Source organism: Neopsephotus bourkii, unplaced genomic scaffold (genome assembly GCF_033783945.1).
Source record: "Neopsephotus bourkii isolate Nb327-2 ecotype Australia unplaced genomic scaffold, CSIRO-AGI_Nbou_v1 NB_1279, whole genome shotgun sequence".
NCBI lineage: Eukaryota > Metazoa > Chordata > Aves > Psittaciformes > Psittacidae > Neopsephotus > Neopsephotus bourkii.
In genome coordinates, this window is record NW_026901764.1 from 3,613,629 (window position 1) to 3,630,522 (window position 16,894).

The 16,894-nt window shown below is 39.0% G+C and overlaps 1 protein-coding gene across 4 annotated transcripts in view; it reads right to left on the minus strand.

Annotated features, from left to right (window-relative positions):
* Positions 1 to 16,894, minus strand: part of COL4A4 (collagen type IV alpha 4 chain) — a 71,059-nt gene that overhangs the window by 5,381 nt on the left and 48,784 nt on the right. For all 4 annotated transcript variants that reach the window (XM_061365195.1, XM_061365192.1, XM_061365193.1 and 1 more), the window contains 14 exons: positions 16,402 to 16,572; positions 14,590 to 14,733; positions 14,145 to 14,252; positions 13,797 to 13,975; positions 12,576 to 12,639; positions 11,563 to 11,637; positions 10,996 to 11,103; positions 10,556 to 10,663; positions 6,173 to 6,244; positions 5,266 to 5,394; positions 3,849 to 3,956; positions 2,828 to 2,983; positions 2,073 to 2,171; positions 768 to 899 (listed from right to left, as the gene is read on the minus strand). In XM_061365195.1, the coding sequence (XP_061221179.1) occupies positions 768 to 899; positions 2,073 to 2,171; positions 2,828 to 2,983; positions 3,849 to 3,956; positions 5,266 to 5,394; positions 6,173 to 6,244; positions 10,556 to 10,663; positions 10,996 to 11,103; positions 11,563 to 11,637; positions 12,576 to 12,639; positions 13,797 to 13,975; positions 14,145 to 14,252; positions 14,590 to 14,733; positions 16,402 to 16,572 (1,653 nt within the window). The remainder of the gene's footprint in view (positions 1 to 767; positions 900 to 2,072; positions 2,172 to 2,827; positions 2,984 to 3,848; positions 3,957 to 5,265; positions 5,395 to 6,172; positions 6,245 to 10,555; positions 10,664 to 10,995; positions 11,104 to 11,562; positions 11,638 to 12,575; positions 12,640 to 13,796; positions 13,976 to 14,144; positions 14,253 to 14,589; positions 14,734 to 16,401; positions 16,573 to 16,894) is intronic.

Below are 16,894 nucleotides of genomic sequence, written 5' to 3' on the forward strand. Positions count from 1 at the left end.
ACAGTTGTTTCTCATGAGCGGAGTGTTTCATTCTTTGCAAAGTTTGCAATTTAACCTGCAGACTGAGTAATTCAAGGTTGTCTCACGGTATTCAGACTTTCCCCACTTTACGTTTTACTATATTCATTAAGAAAATCTAAATCAGTCAAAACAATTTAACAGCTTCTCAATGTTGGTCTCATAGGTATTTCACTAAAGAACTTCACTGAAGTTCTGGTAATACACAACCTCCAGTTTGCTTTCTAAGACAGGAGAAAATTTGAATACTGCTAACTTAATGAAACAAAAAACATTACTAGGTGTTTTGTTTTTTCTTGTTTCATAAATCCAGTGCAAGTATCTATCATTGTATCACCTGGTTTTATAGACACTGTTTTTATTATATATATATAAAATTATATAAATTATATACATACATAAAAGAAAAACAACAATTCAACCCCAGAAATACCTTATAATTGGCAAATCAATTAAGATATGTAAAACTAGATATTTCACTGAAACCGAACTCTTTCTTAACCGTACCTGATACTATTGCCCTTCCTGGCCTAGGAAAAGGGAATGCAGTGCAGACAGGCTCAAGCAGCTTGATTCAGCTATTCTGATCCATCATCCTCAGCATTAATGAGCCCACTACATGCTTATAAGAGTTTAAGGGGAAGAGAGAGGGTAAAACATAGAGAAGCAACACTGGCATTTCTGATCTTTTTCAATTTGTTGTCTAAATGGCTAACACAAACAACCAAGCTTTCAAAATGAAAGCTTACCTTGAGGTCCAGGATGTCCTATTGGCCCTGGTAATCCCGCAGAGCCATCATCTCCTCTTTGCCCTGCTTCCCCAGGAGGCCCTGGGATTGTAGGGCATGAATCATCTGTTTTTCCTGGTTCACCAGGGTCACCTTGAATGTATGACAGAAAAGTGAATTAGACAGAAGACTGGTTAATAGCTCCCACATGAAAAACCAACGTGTTAGCTGATTTTGCTATTTGAGTGTATGCTTCAAGTATTTAAAAATCTTGAATTATTAAGTCTCACTGCTTTTAATTTTCTTCTTTTAGGACAGCATTTAACAGCACAGAAAGTATATGCTAGCAAGACCATGTTAGTAAGCACATCTAGCCGATATGTTTCAAATATGTGGTGTACAGTTTCTGCCTTAATGTTCTACAAACTGATTTGTGTTAAAGCCTAAAGTCTATACCTAACTTCTGTACAAACACTTAGCACAGTGTTTTATGGTACTTTGCCTATTATGTGGCTGCAAAACCATCAATAATAAGCAGGCCAAAGCAGCTAACCCACAATATCCATTTGAAATAATTATAATAATAAAAATAAAGGCCACATCTTACATATTGAAAGTTACTGGGAGCTATTGGCTATTTGCATTTTGGAACAAAAGCAGAATTGGATCAATTTAATCAGAGTTCAGTGTTTGTAGTAATCCAGTGTTAAGGTTTAAGTGTTTGCTAAATTTCTGGTTAGAAAGCACCTTGTGTGACAACCAAGCACCAAAAAGATAACTAGAAACAAGTGTGTTTTACTAGTCTTAACTGACATCACAGCTGAGAGTTCTCAATGTAGCACTATGATGACATTGATCTGCTTTTAAGTGCTAGCTATTTATGTGAAAAAATCTATTAGAACTATGTTTTTCTCGCAGTACCTTCTATTTCTAGTAGTTTACCCAAGAATACCTTCTAATAAGAGTAGAATGTATCTATACAGAAGGAAGCCCACATGAAAAAAATAATCAACAGTCATGAACTTACCTGTGAAACCTGAAGGATTGGAAAAATGGAAAGCAGATTGTGGCCATCGTGGTGCAGGCAGAAACAAGTTTCAGACATGTAAATTAAAGAATGGAATGAGAACTGAAATCACTTACATGGTGTGACATTAGAAACGTAATTCAGAAATTTTTATACAACTCACATGAGAAATCAATTAAGTTGGAGTTTTTTCTGAGATTGTGTTAAAATTGTATGCAAGTGAACATTCGTAAGATTATGCATAAATAGAAAGAGAATGGTTACGACTGAGTGAAAATGAGCAACAAGTTCATAAATACCTGTGGGGCCTCTGGGACCAGGTTTTCCTTGAAGACCTTCATCTCCTGGTTGCCCTGTAGCACCAGGTGGACCTTGTGGGCCATGGCTTCCCATAGGACCTGGAAAGGAAATAGTTGTGCAGTTACATGTGGCTGCATCCCAAGAGGGTGAACACATTAATAAGAGAAAGTCTGGCTGCTTGAGTAACAAAAATCAGTTAGGACACCTCAACTCTGTTCTCTCTCAGAAAGAAGTGCGTATTTCCCTCTTTACTTTGTACTCTTCAGATGAATTAAAATCTATGACTTTTAGTTTTTTAGAGATCGGAAGGGTTTCGTATAGATAGAACTTCTCTACAGCATGTGGAAGAAGCAGAGTATCTAGATCCCTGTTTTCAAACAAAAAGAATCAAGTTGAAAGCCCAAAGCTATTAATATGGGGCAGATGTGAAACTCTTAGTTCAAACACATCTGCATCATCCATAGTTTCTCAATACCTCTGCAGGTTTGCTTTATCTGGCAGACTCAAAAGTTTTACTGCCTCATCCTCAAGTTGGCTGGGGAGTCTTCCAACAAGTTGTTGAAGCACTACATGTGAATCTGACTTTACACTGATCTTCCTTGTCTTATTTGTAGGTAACAGGGCAGAGCAATGAATGTCCAGCCTACCTCTAATGTCTGGCTCAGTCTACAATGGCACTCCCCTGTGTGTGAAGCTCAGTTGCATAGGGCTGGGCATATATGCACATGTTGGTTAAAAATATCTGAGATCATACCCTTTAGGCCTTCTCTTCCTTGGTTCCCCGGAAGACCTCTGGCTCCCTGTCTCCCTCGCTGCCCAGGATTACCTGGTGCCCCTCGATGACCGATATCACCTGGATCTCCTCGCACAAAGATAGTCTCTCCAGGAGGACCAGGATTCCCAGGATGACCTATGGTAAAAGAGCTTTATTTTTAATATATGAACAAAGCACAAACTTCTGAAATGAGACGTATTCCATTGTTTGGTGTTTTATTGGTTTTTTTTCTTCCCTCTGGGATTTAGGAAAGCCCTTGCATGTTTTTTGGCAATACTACCATTAGCCTTTGTCTATGGCATTGTAAGGAAGACAATAATAGAATAGCTCCCAAATTAGGTAGTCTGTGCAAACAAAAGGCAGCAAGTTAGTTACATACATTGACACACTGTTTCTCTATATTTATTACAGTGCTGGTTACCCTTCTAATCTCCCTTCCTTGTTTCCCAATAGGAAGTAAGTCTTTGTACTGGATAAGGAAGGGTTCAGATAATGCTTAATGTAAGGGGTCAGAACAGCTTGAAAGGGCTCCATTTGAGGACCAGAATGTATGGGAATTGACAACCCCTACTTGTAACAGAAGTGCGGTCTACGTAAATGCTTACGAAAGAACGTCCAGCCTTAACTTTCCCAGGGCTGGATTTAAATTGGAAAGCTTTTTCCGTGTTTACCAGCAAAGGCACGCTCTGGATGATGTGTTTTATCTTGCTAGGATGAGGAAGCAGTTATCTTATTCCTGTTTGCTTTGATGGAAACTGCAATTTGTTGTAGCAACATGACTTGTACAGAATTACTTTACAGGCCAGAAAATGGAATCTGAAGATCTGTGTTTTATCCTTTCTCTGGTGATCTATCCAGTGTTCACTTCTCTGGAAGTATTGATTGGTTTCTTTGTTCCCTATGCACTTTTATATGTTGTTCCACAGACAGCAACCCAGTGACTTCCAGTAGCCTCAGTGGCTTTTTACATGATGGAATTTGGTATTTGTAGTTTTAATACCTCTGATGCCATCTAAACCAGGTGGTCCCTGATCACCTGGAGGACCAGGAGAAGCACTATCAGGAGATCTTCCCATAGGTCCAGTGGGTCCAACAGGTCCTCTTCTACCTAAGGGAAGTAAGTTAGTAACTGGAAGAATGTTGATATGTATGAGGTAATGTATGCTTTCACTTGTACATCGAATATACCAGTGATTAGGCTAATGAAGATGCCTTTTCTAAAAAAAAAAAAAAAAAAAAAAACAAAAAAAAACCCAACCAAATCTCATGCTTCCATTTACTCTCTTGTGAGTTCTCCCTAATTTGTCAAAGCTGAACACCATATACCATAGGAAGCCTTGCTCATCCTATGTCAAGCAGTGTTAATACATCTTAGAGATGTTAATACATCTCTTCTTCAGCAGCACCACTCTGTTGACTTTCCCAGTTCATGTTTTAGTAACTGAATTGAGAAATATGACAGTGTCTTCATCTTACAATAATTCACCTCACCACTGTTTTTCTTCTATGTGTTATGTAACACTGGCAAGCTTTGGTAGAGTAAAGCCAATGTCATAGAAGCTAATCATAGCACTGCTGAGGCTTCAATGAGCCTCTGGAGTCATTCTAGTCAGTCTCCTCAAAGCAGGGTCATCTGGAGCAGGTTGCCTAGGAGTCTGTCCAGCTGGGCTTTGAGTATCTCCAAGGATGGACATTTCATAATTTGTCTGTATTCAATTACCCTCACAGGGAAAACAAAACTTTTCCCTATATTTAAACAGCATTACATCTGTGTTAGTTTGTGCTCATTTCTTCTTGTCCTGTCACTGGAAAGCACTATGAAGAATCAGTCTCCATGTCTCTTCCAGCAGGTATTTAAAACCTTGATAAAGTCTCCCCAGGCTGCCTTCTGGAAGCTAAGAAATTCCCACTCCCTCAGCCTCTCCTCATACGACAGATGCTCCAATCTCTTAACTTGCCTATTGACCTTTCTTCAAACACTTGATTTTTGGTATTTCTATGCAATTTCTATATCACCTAGGCTCTTAAATAACCACAGCAATCTTGTGATGCAGTTCCATCTTGAATTTGCATCAGAATACTTGATAGATGTACTGTATTTCTGTGTCTACCAGATCTCTTGTATTCTCTTTCTTCAGGAACGTCTTCCCAAGAGGCAACCCCACCTAGCAGTTCCTTGAGTCTGTTCAAGTCATCGTTTTCTATTCTCATTCTTTCCTCTTCTGTAACATAATAAACAACAAATGCTGGGGTCTCTGTATCTACTCTGGAAACATGATTACTTTACTACAAGAGAAAGGTTTTCAGGGAGGGAATCTCCTGTGTATGTATTAATGTTCATACTAACCAGAGGAAGAGCCTATATGAGCTTCATTTCAACTCTGCAGGGCACCACTAAGAAGAAAAACCTTTCTTACCTGGGAATCCTGGGAATCCTCTTTCTCCAGGAGGGCCTGGAATAGAAATACCAGGCCATCCAGGTTCACCTCTCTGTCCTTTTGGTCCAAGTTCTCCTGAGTATCCTGGGGGCCCTGTTTCACTTTGACCTTTATAGGAAAACAATTATGTATGTAAAGCTTACAGTGAGTACAAATGCAGATGTGCAAAATAAAAACACTAGCTGCAGATGTTCTTCCTTGTAGGGGTTGCCTAGTGCTATTTTTTTGTTTCTCTCTTGAAAGTTGGATATAGTTTTATTGAATCTGGCCCCAATTCACCTCTTTCAAAGAAAGGAATCTCTTCACTTTAATGCTCTCCTTCAGGGATTATTTTACATGGCGTCATTATTGTTTGCAACTTGAAATGTAAACTGACTGGATTTCCTATCAGTACAATTTTGTAATCTCTATCTATGTGGTTAACACTGTTTTTTTTAATGCTGCTTCAAAAGCACCTTTTGAAAGTTGTAAACAGATTAACAAGAGTGAAATGCAGGTTCCTCTTAAGTTTGTGACACAACTCCCATGGACTTTAATGGGGCTGAGGTTTCATAAGTCTCCTTTTAATTTGTTAGTTTTATCTTCTACATATTAAAAGTCCTGGTGACTTGGCTCTCATTGGAATCATCTGCACTGAACATTTTCATTTTATAAACAGCCTTGAAAGTTTCCAACAGAACTATATGAGTAATGGAAGATTTAAAATTTTCCCCATAAATAACTGCAGGTGTGTCCTTAAGCACACTTCAGATTTTGACTGAAGGTTTAGTCTAAGCCTTAATGGTATCTTCTGGGCAAGGCAAGTATCAAAATAACGTGAATAATTCCTTATACATTCAGTCATTTAAGAGAAGATTTTCTGTTCTACGTAGCTATTTCCCTTTACCTGGAGTTCCTGAAGAACCTTTTTGACCTTTTAGTCCATCCAAGCCATCCAGTCCGGGCAGTCCAGGAAGACCTGGGAGGTATTACAGGTATGACTGGGTGCCACAATAATCCTTTAAAGTCACAATTAAAGATGATGCCTTCTTTTTTTTTTTTTTTTTTTTTCCCCTGGCACCACATTACTGATCAAGACAAGGTATTTTGTAATTCTTACTGGTAACTGAAGATGAGATCACATTGCACCTGAGTGCAGTCTTTTTGGAAAGGAAAATGTGAAAAAAATCTGAAAATAGCAATCATAAGACAGTGTCCAAACAAAGCAGTCGGAAAATGTACCTTTTAATCGTGTAGGTATTGCTATACTGCAGCTAGCAGTAGGCAGCTCAGCGTGGGCTATTTTACTCTGTAGTGAACACTGTGTCCGTGGCTAGACTACTACTGCTACATGTGATTAACTAGTTCGAAATTAGCTGGTGACTGGGATGCAGACACTACCTAAAATAACTCTAAAGCTGGAACTTCTTTACAGCTTCTCTTCCAAACGTAAGTGCAATCTAATCTAGCTGTGCTAGAAAGAAGATAAATTTTCACCTGGCTTCTTTTCCCTGCTTTGTAATCTGCACTTCTCTGAAAATTGCTAAAACACAAGAAGTAAAAACATAGATGGCATTTTTTGATTTATTTTCTACAATGTTGAACTAACCTGAGGTTGTTGTTTGCAGTGAAGGGTAAAAATACCTCCATGTCATTAGCACTTTACAGTTTCCTAAATTGCATAAATGAAGTATTAAGTGTGAAGAGATAGAGTTATAAAATGCAGATGACACCGTATCACCTGGAGGTAGGAACAGGTCTGGCAAAACTGATGCATCGTTTGGTAGCAGGTTTCAAAGAGGTTTCAGACAGAGGAATAGACTCGGGATGCTTCTTGCTCCTCAGGAGGACAGATCATAGAATCATAGAATAGTTAGGGTTGGAAAGGACCTTAAGATCATCTAGTCCCAACCTCCTGCCATAGGCAGGAACACCTCGCTCTAAACCATATCACCCAAGGCCTCGTCCAACCTGGCCTTGAACACTGCCAGGGATGGAGCATTCACAACCTCCCTGGGCAGCCTATTCCAGTGCCTCACCACCCTAACAGGAAAGAATTTCCTCCTTATATCCAACCTAAACTTCCCCTGTTTAAGTTTTAACCTGTTACCCTTTGTCCTATCACTACAGTCCCTAATGAAGAGTCCCTCCCCAGCATCCCTATATGCCCCCTTCAGATACTGGAAGGCTGCTATGCGGTCTCCACGCAGCCTCTTCTCCAGGCTGAACAGCCCCAACCTTCTCAGCCTGTCTTCATATGGGAGATGCTCTAGTCCCCTGATCATCCTCGTGGACCTCCTCTGGACTTGTTCCAACATTTTCATGTCCTTTTTATGTTGAGGACACCAGAACTGCACACAATACTCCAAGATGAGAGTGCTACTGATCATCAAGAAGTTGAACAATACTGTTAGTGCTTATTCCTTCTCCACTTTTGCTGCCTATCTTTGCCAAATTTCATTCCCCACTAATTCCTCTCCCTGCCATGTAGGATTCCCAGTCCAGATGCAGTGGTGATTTTTTTTCCACAAGTGTGAATTATCTTTCTGTCTGTTTCCTTTTCCCTGTCTAGCTGCTTCCTGGCATAGATGATGTTGGTTCTCCGTTTCAGTTCCTGTGCTTGATCCTAGCATGTCCTGCAGCATGCTGCTATATGTGCAGAGCATGAATCATGGGAGAATTTACTGCTCTACTTAAGCACATATAAATGGATGTATTTTTTCAAAGTCTATATGCTGGTCAAATTTGGCAGCATCAAATTGCTGTAGGAACAGCAACACAAATGCCTTTCTTCAGCTGCTTCACCTGCCAAATTTAAAGGTCCCTAGCTCAAAAATGGGTCATCTGAGAAACAAAACTTTACTGCCCTTTTATTTTTCCTAACAGATACACCAAAAATAACCCCATGGCTTTGTTCTCGGAAACTGTTGAGTTCTTTTAGGTAAATTTTAAAAAAGGAGTGAAAGGAAAGAAGGGGGGGAAAAAACCAGCCTACAGCAAACACTGGTCTGGAATAAAATTTAAATCCAGAAGATTGTTTGAAAACTTGCAGGGCATTGATAATATACTCTTTGTGTAATCCCCTTTATAATATGGGATATACACATATAATCATAGAAACAACTAGGTTGGAAAAGACCTTTAACATCATCGAGTCCAACCATTACCCCAGAACTCCCAAAACCACTAGTAATACAACCTGCAATATCTTCTATGCGCTTAAGCAACTGCTCTTTAACTTTTCAGGATGTTCTTAGTTTCAATCCTGCTTTCTGTAGCCTTCTTGTACTTTGGGCATGTTCCTGTTTTCAAATTTATGTCAGAGTTGCATGCCAATTTGGGAATTTAACAATGGTATTTTAAAATTATTACTAATTCCTAGCTATTTTTGGCACCCAGGTGATCATTTTAAATTTTTTGACATTTAGCTCATTCAGGCAAGATTGATGGTTTGGTTTACTTGTTTTCTGACACATTTGCCAACAATCCATTATAATATCAGCACTTGTAATTCTAGGTTTTTGGTTTGCTATAGTCCAATATTTCTAAGTACAGCTGAATTGGCTGACCTATGTATGAACCACTGTTACTGTATTTTACAGCCCAATTCAGCTTCTACTCACACAAGCAATTCTGGTGTTCTTAATATTACTTGCTTCATCAAGGATTACTCACACAGTAAGGCTTGCCAGACTAAGACTTTAACTAGTAAAACTATATAATAAAGAAAATGTGATTATGCTTTGGTAGATGCTGTTTAACTAATTGTATCTCTTTTTTAAATCTAGTTCTTCAAAGCACAAGACATTTAATGTGAGAAGCAATTAGGCTAACAAGGCCATGTACTTAGCAATGAACAGCCAATTAACCATTTCACTTCTAATGCTAGCAACAATTTTTTATTGAATATAGCAGTAAGATCTATATTCACCAACTAAATTGGAATACAAATTCCATTCAGTTTTCATTATTGGGTAGAATTTCAAAGGTGTTAACCTTCTTTTCAATTAAGCTGGCAGTATGGCAATATATAGGATACTAAGGCTCAGTAGGCAACTTGGTCTCTAGTAAAACTGCCATTTGGAACTGAACTTTTCCCTCTGAAGCACATGTATTAATTTGTTATGTTTCCTTGAGAACTTCTGCACAATATAGAGCAGAAGTGCCTTACCACTATAACAAGAAGGAAAGAGTCCACCTGTTAAAAAGAAGTTTTCAGTGGAAGAATGTGGGGTGGTTTTTTTTCAGCCCTCTCAATTTAGACATCCCTTGTCACTGCAGATCTCTGCTTTTGTTACAGAAAATATTGTTTTCAACAAGGAAGAGTTTTCTCTTGCAGATTATGCACTAGCAAGGAATCTGTCATGACAGTTTAAGTCAGCACCACTTAATGACGGCAAGCAATCATAAATTGTTTCCATTTAAATTTTTCAGTAGGCTGAATTTGAAAAAGTTAATCTATTGTTCTCTAACCATTTATCATAGCCCGAAGTTTTACTTTACATTGATTTCTATATATGGGTCACTAAAATTATTCTTCCTGTCCAGGAACATGTTATAAAGCACACTATTACAGAGACAGGATACAAATTACGTAGTTGATTACCTTCCTTATGAAGTATTAATGTAACTTATATTTTTAATGTATCATTCTGAGTATAGTAAAAGTTAATGTTCTCAACTGTACAGATGACCTGCTGTTCAATCTAATCATAACAATCACTGTGAGAAGTGTAAATTAGGATTTGGAGGAAATATTTCTCTGTTAAATCCACAAAAAAATCAGGTTTTGGAGATGTCCTGGTTTTGTCTGCGATGGAGAAAACAAAAAAACAACAAAAAACAACTCATCACAACAAAACAAATAACTAAAAAACAACCCAAGTTGTTGTAATTTGTTAAAACAAATCTGTAAGAACTGTCCATAGCAGTCTGCCGGTAGAGTAACAGTGGCACTCCATGGTGAGAAGGTAGAACACAGCATAATTGAAGTGACATATCTGAATCACTGCAAATTCCTTTTTCTTTCCTTAACTTCTGCTGTCTATCATATCTGCTGAGCCACAATCTGTTTCTTCCTTCTTCTATACCTATTTTAGAATGTGGTCCAAGTTTCTAGGTAGCATTTATGTTACTTTTAAAAGGTGATGTGAACTGGCTTAATTCTTGTAGTTTAAATTAAGAGAGAATCAAAGTGATGCTCACAGGCCTTTTCTATTTTCATTGCTAAAAGGATATTTATGCCTGCTGCTGTTATATTACCAGTAGTACTGCACTGCATACTGTTTACCTTTTCTGCCTTGGGATCCAGCTAATCCTTGAAGTCCTGGAGGTCCCAAAATTCCATGTTTCCCTTTTTCTCCAGGTTCTCCTGGCAATCCCTGAGGACCTGTAGCTCCTGAGAGCACAGAAAAAAAAACCCAAACCTGTGAATATGCAAATCTATTAAACTGTTGATTTTTATTTTTTGATGTACTATGCAGCACACTCTGTTAATCAGAGGTACCTGAAAGTGTGTGGGAATGTATGAAGAACTGACAGGTCTTACTCTCTGAGACTCTGAGCAGACTATTGCTGCTGTCTATAGGTACTGAAACAGGTTCCAGTACACTTTCATATGATCTCTGATTTCTTAGCCTTCTCCTCAGAGATGCCTCCTCAGCTGCATTTTCCTGTTCTGTATCTCTCTTGAGCTGTTACATGGCACTGTTTTTTAAACTCCGGCATTACCTGGAAGTCCAGGTATTCCTGGGTGTCCAGGGTCACCCTTGGATCCTGGCCTTCCTGGTTGCCCTTGGATACCTGGTGAACCCTTCTCTCCTGGGAATCCACGGAGTCCTTAAAGAACAAAAGAAAAATCTGGCATTTATTTCTTTAAATTTGTCCATTGTTCATCTCATTATAAGTTTAAAAATATGAAAGTTCTGTAAGTTTCTTGTCTAGAAAAATAATTTTATTCAAATACTTCAGATAGTTGCATCTAGTTATTAGCAGTGAATTTTTCTGATCTCTCTGGTGATATCTGAAAGAGCAGAAATGACTGGTAGGATACAGTTAAGCCAGGTTTTATTCTGGTAAGTACTGGTATGTTCATCTGCTATACTAGACAACAGTAGGCTATACCTCCCATTTTCACGCTAGCCATATTGCACACTGTGATGCCTCTCCAATCCTTGGGTTTACAACTACAGAAAATACCCCTCAGTGTCCACAGGAAGCAGAGCTCCTTCTCTGCTAACAAAACTTAGAGAAAATAAGTTCTTAAATCCAATTTTTTCTCCAATCAGACAGAGGTACCTGGTAATCCTGGATCTCCAGTAGGCCCTTTTGGACCATGTGCACCAATCAGAGGAGTGGGGTCACCTCTCTTTCCTGTAGAGTTACAATGAGTTTTATTTAGTACAAATACTCTTTTCATCCACAAAATCAAAGCTGGACAATTTTGTAAGATCAGATAATTTACAGATATTAACAGCTGTACAAGGGATTAAGTGAATACGGAATGAAAAATGCTTTGGCACATGCAAATTATCTGCCAGCGCAGCTTGTCTTGAAGTACTAACTCAGTTTCTGTTTAGTATGGCCCAAGGCAGCATTAATGAAAATTTTCCATAATGAAAAAAAGAAAAACAAAAATTATGGGAACTTTCCCAATGATGACAGCATATACTGAAAAAGAAAGATACTGCATAAATTCCCTAGAACACTTTAATAAACAGAGAACTCCTTACATAGGTTTGTGAGGATGTGCAAAATCAATACATTGCAAGTCTATTTACCCAGTAAAGACCTTTCAGGAACTAACTAGCCAGGCACTTAAAGGCAGCACATCTCCTTCTTTCTGTCTTTCCTGAAATTCCTGTTTATCACAGAATCAATAATTCCAAGCAGTTTTGCCTCGCAATGTCCCTGCAAATGTCTGACCTCTCCTACCTATTCATGCTGCCTTCAGCTTCATTGTCTGATTTCGTTGTTAAGTTAAGAGGAAATCCCAAGTTCAAGTGTTGCTAGAAATCTCCTGCCATAGCAATCCCCACCTTTATTGGCTATTTCCTGCTCTTGCTTTAAGGATAAGTTTTCCAGAAAATTTGTTTTCAATACGTTTCACACAACTTTTCCTTATATTGAATATTGTTCTTTACTTTTTTTTTTTTTTTGTCTCAGGTAAGTAAGACTTGTTTCTAGTGACCTGCATGTTTTAATTTTTTCCCTTCTTTCCTGTGTTTTCTAGTAAGTACTCAGCATCATCTGTCAGAGTATATGCATCCTAATAATATTGCTCTTTTCTAAAGCATGTCAATATAAATTACCTTTGGATCCTTTTGGGCCAGTCGGTCCTGGATTGCCAGGGATTCCTGGTAAACCATGGTCACCCTGTTTGTTTTTTTTTAACACAAAATAAAAATGTTTGACATACGTGTAGCAGGAATGATCTATAAGCACATTTGGTTCTCTTACACAGGTAAACAGATCAGCAATTAATATGAATAGCAAAACTATATCTTCAGCTCAACGGAGAAGCATCACGCTATCTTTGTTTATGTCTAACACTGACCATTAAGACTTCCAAGGAACTGTAGATTAGACTTGGTAATCATTTGGAATTTGTGCTTTTACAATTTATGCTAACTCTTGGCTTGAACAGCTTAAATTCCCCACAGATGGCTTGAGTAACTTGATTTAAAAGGTACCATAAAAATGTACCCAATATTCCCAAACTTACTATAAACATTAATCAGAAATATGTTGTGATGTAACAGTAAAAATGTAAATATTTATCTGTTTTTCCTTTTGAATAATGACCTATAATCAGCAAAACAAAAATTATCTCTTCAAAGAAAAATAAAAGACAATCCAAGCCAAGCAACGTCTCTTTACCAGAAAAGCAATGGTGATTTTATATTTCATGTAATCTCACTGCCTGTCTACCTAGCATAGAAGCCAGTGAAGAATTTTGCTTTACATCCATGTGTGATATATGTGTGGTTTCGCATACTTGAGCAATACTGCTTGCTTGGATTCTATTTGGTGCAAATTGTCAGCGTGGGCACAGAAGACTTGTTTTCTGTTGTCTGTTGGCTTGGCTGCTCCATGTAGCAAGATGTGAAGAAGCACCTGTATATTAATTTCATACTTATGCTGCTGCTGTGTTATGATTGTGAGCTGTTAATCTGTTTGTAGGAAAGATGTTAACGACTTGATTGTGCATCCATTTTTTCCTCCCTCCTCTCCCCAAAACTTATGCAGTGTAGCCTCGACTTTCACTAAGTGGCAATATAACAAAATCACAGCATGCAGCAAGGAAAGAGGGGAGAGGCCCTTTGTTGACTGATTAAAATGTAATCAAGGCACTGAATTGTTACGTTAAGGAATTTACCTTTCCTATTATACTGACAGTCTCTTCTCAGGAGGACCATCTAATGGGTAAGTACATCTAATAGGTAAATACAATAGAACCCTTCACCATATTTCTTGGAGGCAGCATATATATAGCTGAAAAGTCCACGACATTTCACTACTACTTTGTTTACCTGGTCACCTGGTTGTCCTTGAAAACCCATAATTCCTTTAAAGCCCTTTGGTCCTGGGAAACCCTGTGATCCTGGAAACCCCATCAATCCAGTGTCACCATGGTCACCAGGCAGTCCTGGGACACCATTCTTCCCTGGAAATCCTGGGGTGCCTCTGAAACCGGTATTGCCTTTTTCACCTGAAGTTAATTGCAGAACAAGATAACGACTGATATAGTCAAGCCATTATTTGACACATGGCTATGCTTTTACACTATGTGTATTGTCTTAGTAAATGTCCAAAGAAATTAGACTGCAGTTTAAGTATCTATAAACAATAGAAGGCTGGGCTTTATTTTATGAACTTACCTCTTTCACCTCTAAATCCGTTCTCACCAGGAAACCCTGGTTCCCCCTTTTGTCCTTTCTCAAGATGGATGTTAATACAGCCACTGTCTCCTGGAGGCCCTCTTTCACCTTTGAGCCAAACATATGGAATGGAAGTAAATCCTCATGAGTGACATGTCCTGAAAATTAATTTTAGTAACAACTTCCCTAACAGAGAAAGCCTTCAAATACTAATGCGGTTCTCAGTTGTTTCAGCAGGTTCGCTACTAACAGAATTTATTACCCTTCTCTTGCTTTTTCATTATGCATTTTTGAGATTAACAGGATTTAATATTTAGTATCTCTTAAAATAGAAGTGAATATATCTTTACAGCAACAAGAAAAAGTAAATATATTCTTAACACAGTAGGAATGAAACCAAACATAGCAATAATGTAACTACAGAATGAAGTGGATTTTTACAAACCTTTTATTCCCATATCCCCACATTCTCCACTAGGTCCAGGTGGACCCATTGCTCCTTCTTCTCCTTTAACACCAGGGATCCCCATTGGGCCTTGTGTTCCTGGGAGTCCTGGAAATCCTTGGGGTCCTTGAATCCCTTTGCTTCCTGGTAACATTAAATGCTTTATTTACATATTTAGCATGCTATGCTGTTCCTGTCATATTCTAAGGAAGAGTATAAAGCAAAAGGCAGGGAGTTTAGAAGGGCTCCTTGGGAAATCAGCAAAGCTAGAGAACCAATAGTTGGAGCATGGCTTCATTCCAAGATCAAACTTGTCTTGAAATCCAGGTTGACTTGAACTGAGCATCTTCTCCATCCCTGCTACCTCCCCCTTAGAGGTTTAGGCTACATTTACTACTAAAGCAGTTATTCCCAGCATCTTAAGTACAGTGCATAGTCTAAGACACCACCAGATTTTGCATATGGCTACAGGTAATCGTGACTTCTATGTCCAGATGACAGATGAAAACAGGATTTTGCTATAGTTATTCAGAAATCTTACACATTAGCCAGTGATGATTTGGGACCAAGCTCACATTTTTTATAAGTATAACACATAATGTGAAGCTATTTCTACACTTACTCATAGAATCATAGTCATTTAGGTTGGAAGACCTTTAAGATCATCAAGTCCAACCATTAACCTAGCACTGCCAACTCCACCACTAAACCAGTGCCACATCTACATGTATTTTAAATGCCTCCAGGGATGGTGACTACACCACTTCCCTGAGCAGCCTGGTTCAATGCTTGAAAACCATTTCAGTGAAGAAATTTTTCCCAATATCCAATCTAACCTCCCCTGGCACAACATGAGGCTGTTTCCTCTTGTCCTATAGCTTGGTGCTTGGGAGAAAAGACCAACACCCACCTTGCTACAGCCTCCTTTCAGGTAGTTGTAGACAGCAATAAAAGGTCTCTCCTGAGCCTCCTTTTCTCCAACCTAGGCAACCCCAGTTCCCTCAGCTGCTCCTCCTAAGACTTCTGCTCTAGACCCTTCAACAGCTTCATTGCCCTTCTCTAGACACACTTCAGCAACTCACTATCTTTCTTGTAGTGAGGGTCCCAGAACTGAACACAGTATTTGAGGTGTAGCCTCACCAGTGCTGAGTATAGGGGGATGATCATTTCCCTAGTCCTGCTGGTCACACTATTTCTGATACTAGCCAGGATGCCGTTAGCCTTCTTGGCCACCTGGGCACAAGCTGGCTCATGTTCAGCCAGCCGTCAACCAACACCCTCAGGTCCTTTTTCACCCGCTAGCTTTCCAGCCACTCTTCTCCAAGCCAGTAGTGTTGCATGGGGTTTTGTGACCCAAGTGCAGGAGCCAGCACAGCCTTCTTGAACCTCCGACAATTAGCCCTGTCCCATGAATTCGGCCTGTCCAGATCCCTCTCTAGAGCCTTCCTACTCTCAAGCAGATCAACACTCTTCTTCACCAAGTCATCTGCAAACATAGGGTGCACTTGATTCCCTTATCATTGATAAAGACATTAAACATAACTGGGCCCTCAGGAACACCACTTGTGACTGGCTGTAAAACAACTAAAGCACCAGGATGCACCAAGATGCATCAAACTATTTACTTGTTTTTATTGTAAGAGAAAGAACAGAGGATGCTATTGTTATTGCCTCTACCCTGCTGCAGGGTCTTATTCTTGAAGCTGGAAAGAGAGGAGGGTGCAAAATATTTCCTAGCTTTAACAGCAGTAGAAATAGTTCCCTCTACAACAGAAGTTACAGACAAAGTGCTTTGCAGGATGTGTAACATACCTGCTTTTCCTGGGAAACCAGGTGGTCCTTCACTGCCTGGAAGTCCTGGAAGTCCTCGAGAGCCTGGAGGACCTGGGAGACCTTGTGAGCCAGGAGAGCCTTTGAGACCTTTGATTCCAGGTGGCCCAGCTAGGCCCCTGTCTCCCCTCTGACCTTTAAAGCCTGGTAAGCCTAAGAAAAAGAGATTTAACCAATGTATGTAAATGCAAGACAAGGGTTCACCAATTTTATCTAAAAAGTGTAAAGTGATAGCTTTTGGTATAAATTTGAATATCAAGAAACACAGCAAAATAACTTGGAAACTTTAGTACTGGAGTACTGGGTCTGCCCAGATTTTTAACCTGGAATGTTTTTCTTGTATTTCTTTAATGAGAGACATGAGTAGAAGCTCCCTGTGAAAAATCCCTACTAATTTGTACGTACTTTTGGTATATATGTCCCCTAGCTCTCCCTAAATAACTTTTTAATTTAAGAATAAGGAAGATAAAAGCAT